The 3,970-nt window shown below is 44.5% G+C and overlaps 1 protein-coding gene across 1 annotated transcript; it reads left to right on the top strand.

The window, feature by feature from the left end:
• Positions 1–24: 24 nt before the first annotated feature.
• On the top strand, positions 25–1,862 carry LOC141813774 (pentatricopeptide repeat-containing protein At1g59720, chloroplastic/mitochondrial-like). The gene has a single exon (XM_074701756.1). The coding sequence runs from the start codon at positions 73–75 to the stop codon at positions 1,834–1,836; it is 1,764 nt and encodes a 587-aa protein (XP_074557857.1). The 5' UTR covers positions 25–72; the 3' UTR covers positions 1,837–1,862.
• The last annotated feature ends 2,108 nt before the right edge of the window (positions 1,863–3,970 follow it).

Below are 3,970 nucleotides of genomic sequence, written 5' to 3'. Positions count from 1 at the left end.
CGGAAATAGCAGAGATCAGGGAAATGTAGGTGAACACTCAATTTGACGGGAAGAGAAAAAGGACGGCGGGGCATGGCGGCGGCGTCTTCTTCCATCCAGCTGCTGGAAGATGCCATCGCTGCCCTGATCCAACGATGTCCCGACATGCGCACCCTCCGCCAAATCCACGCTCACTGCCTCAAATTTCCAACCTCCTCCTCCCTCTTCGCCATCTCCAAGGTCCTCGCCTTCTCCGCCCTCTCCCCCTCCGGCGACATCGCCTACGCCCGCCGCCTCTTCGCCCAAATCCCCAACCCCAACCTCTTCTCCTGGAACACCCTCATCAGGGGCTGCTCCCTCCTCCCTCATCCCTCCCCCGAGCCCATCTCCATCTACAAGCAAATGCTCCGCGCCGGCACCCCTCGACCCAACACCTTCACCTTGACCTTCCTCCTCAAAGCCTGTTCCCTCCTCTCCGCCTTCCTCGAAGGACTCCAGCTTCACTGCCACGCCTTCAAGTACGGCCTCCACGCCAGCCACTTCGTCCAGACCGCCCTTTTGAACCTCTACACCAAGTGTGAAAACATCCCCTTCGCACGCGCCGTGTTCGACGAAATTCCCCAACGAAATTTGATCTCCTGGAGCGCAATGATTGGAGGCTACGCCAGAGTTGGGCTCGTCAACCAGGCACTGCAACTCTTCCGGGAGATGCAGGAAGCAGGCGTGGTTCCCGACGAGGTCACCATGGCGAGCGTCATCTCCGCGTGCGCAAAGGCTGGCGCTTTGGACTTGGGGAGGTGGCTTCATGTCTTCATCGACAGGAAGGGGATCGTCCTTGATCTCGAGCTCAGCACCGCGCTGATAGATATGTATGCGAAATGCGGAGAAATTCACAAGGCGCGCGAAGTGTTTGATGGTATGCCGGTGAGGGATACGATGGCTTGGAGTTCCATGATTGTTGGCCTAGCAATCCATGGCCATGTCAAGGATGCTCTGCAGTTGTTCTCAGCAATGATGGATTCCAAGGTGGCCCCTAACCATGTGACGTTCGTCGGCGTTCTATCGGCTTGTGCGCACAGCGGATTGGTAAGCGACGGCCGTCGTTACTGGTCCACCATGCGGCATCTGAACATTGAGCCGCTGATGGAGCATTATGGTTGCATGGTTGATCTGCTTTGCAGGGCTGGCCACGTTGAGGAAGCTTTCTCATTTGTGAAGGACATGCCCATCGAGCCCAATTCTGTGATCTGGAGGACTCTGCTTGCAGGATGCAAGAACACTAGGACTTCCAATGAAGTTGTTGAGACTGCAGCAGAGAAACTTCTTGAGATGGGGCCACTCAATGCCGAGAACTATGTTCTCCTTTCAAACTTGTATGCAACCAGGTGCGAATGGCACAAGGTGAGCCAAATGAGGATGAAAATGAAGGAGCTCGGTGCGAAGGTAGTCCCAGGCTGCAGTTCTACCGAGATTGATGGCTTCGTGCATGAATTCACAGTTGCCGATGACACTCATCCTGAGATCCAGATGATTAGGGAGGCACTGAGGGATATAACAGAGCGGGTGCGACGTGCTGGTCATGAGCCATCGACGTCTTCGGTGCTTCATGATGTCGTAGAAGAAGAGAAAGAGAGCGCTCTGTGCGAGCACAGTGAGAGGTTAGCCATTGCCTATAGCTTGTTGAAAACTAAGTCACCTGCTGCCATCAAGGTGGTGAAGAACCTGAGGGTATGCCTAGATTGCCATGAGGTGACAAAGATCATCAGCAAGGTATACGATAGAGAGATTATTGTAAGGGATCGGGTCCGTTTCCATCGCTTTGTGAATGGAACTTGTTCTTGCAATGACTTCTGGTGATCCTTTTGCCAATCCATTCCGCGTCTGATTAGTTATAACAAGTTTAATTGTCGAAACCAACATCACAGAAACCTTTTCTTTTTTATGACTTCTTCAATTATATAATTTTCTCAGATTAATTTACAATAAATAATATGAAATATAGATAGATATTCATTTAACGATTCTTGTAAAAAAAATATTAATTTTGACCTTTATTATTGTATGTATCCACATAGTTTGTAATCCTCAGCGATGGTGATATGGATGAATAGATATTCTCTTAGTAATTTGTTTTCTAACACAAAACAACGCGAGTACATTTAGAATTGGATGAAATTTAAAAGGTGCTGCTCTTTGAGAGGTTGATTTGTGGACGATGACTTGGCACGATTAAGTTAGTTGGCTTGAAAACTCACAACGCGTTGGAGATCGGAGAAGAATGATATAAGATATTCAAAAAAAATGCATGTCAAGAATCATCGAGATAGCAACATTAATGATAGCTGAAAAGAAATGCACTACGAAGGTAAAGAGGAAAGGATGACATGAACTGAGTCGAGAGTTCGGAGCATCCGAGGTATGATAGATGGCTAGATAGCTAGATGAAAGTGAATAGTCATTTTACTTGTAAACGGAATTTGTCTACTTTTGCTACTGCTTTAGCAATGTCACAAAATAAGTTATGCCCGGGCAATAAAAACAAAAGAAATTAATGCGTATTAATTAATAACATGAAAATGCAATATGAGTCAAAACTTTCAGTCCTATTTCATGGCTTATGACTCGTCAATGAGTCACTCTCAAAAGTTGATTATCTTTCTTTATAAGTTACTTGAGCTAGTAAGATTGATAGGATATTTCACGCTTTGCAAAGAATTTAGAAGAAGTCATCAGGTGTTCTGAACAGTAGCTCTTCAGTTTTAGAGGTAAAGATGACAGATAACAATATAACTCTAAAGGAGCTTGCAATACCGGATGTAATTTACCAGTACTCCTGTATAAGCTACCCTGTGTTGGAGTGTGATTTTGAGCTCAAATCTGATATAATCCACTTGCTTCCTAAATTTCATGGATTGGCAAGAGAAGATCCTAATAGACATCTGTATGAGTTTCATGTGGTTTGTTCCACCATGAAACCACATGACATTTTAGAAGAGGATATCAAGTTGCAAGCATTTTTGTTTTCATTAGCAGGAGCAGCTAAAGACTGAGTTATATTCGCTTCTACCTGAATGCATTACATGTTGGCTTGATATAAAGAGGATATTTTTGAAGAAATTTTTTTCAGCTTCCAGGACCACTACTATCAGGAAGAGTATCTATGGTGTTCAGCAAATTATGGGGGAGACACTATAAGACTATTGGGAGAGATTCAAGAAACTGTGTTCAAGTTGCCCCCAACACCAGATCAGTGACCAACTGCTTATTCAATACTTTTATGAGGGACTGTTTCCCATGGACAGGAGTATGATCGACATAGCTAGTGGAGGAGCATTAATGAACAAAACTCCAAGTCAAGCTAAAGAACTCATTATAAATATGGCAGATAATTCACAATAATTTGAGAGTAGAGCTCTTGTGACTCAAGATGTAAGTGAAGCTCAGTTGGCCTTTATAGAGTAGCAAGGAATGAAGAACACTTTACAAGAGTTAACATCTTTGGTGAGGTAGATGGCATTAAATTAGACAGTCCATCCTTCTACTATTCCTACATCAGTGATGAAGGTTTATGATATCTATTCCTGTTCATAGCATTTTACATATATATGCCCATCTCTTTGTCAAGATGAAGTTTATGCGGCATCGAATCAGTTTCCTTTTCGTCCCCAGTACCAGCAATAGTACAAGTACGATCCTAATTCAGCTACATACAATTCGAGTTGGAGAGATTACTTGAATCTGAGGTATGAAAATTCAAGTAGCAATAATATCAACCACCGCCTGCATTTTAGAGGTCGAATGTGTTCCACAACAACCAAGTTACAACCAGCTCTCAGCCACGGCAAATACAAATCCTATAGCATCCAAAATTGAAGATCTTATGCAGGAATTGATTTCACAGCAGCAACAACATTAGCAGAGGACAGATGCAACTATCCAGAACGTAGAAAGATAGATAAGTCAGCTTGCCTCCAGTGTGAATCAGCTGCAA

Source organism: Curcuma longa, chromosome 20 (assembly GCF_044706935.1).
Source record: "Curcuma longa cultivar G26 ecotype Majalengka, Jawa Barat chromosome 20, ITB_CL_G26_1.1, whole genome shotgun sequence".
Classification (NCBI taxonomy): domain Eukaryota; kingdom Viridiplantae; phylum Streptophyta; class Magnoliopsida; order Zingiberales; family Zingiberaceae; genus Curcuma; species Curcuma longa.
This window is presented reverse-complemented; position numbering and strand designations above follow the sequence as displayed.

What these genes read in the sequence shown, in the direction of transcription:
- LOC141813774 (XM_074701756.1), top strand. Translation starts at nt 73, where the DNA reads ATGGCGGCGGCGTCTTCTTCCATCCAGCTGCTGGAAGATGCCATCGCT.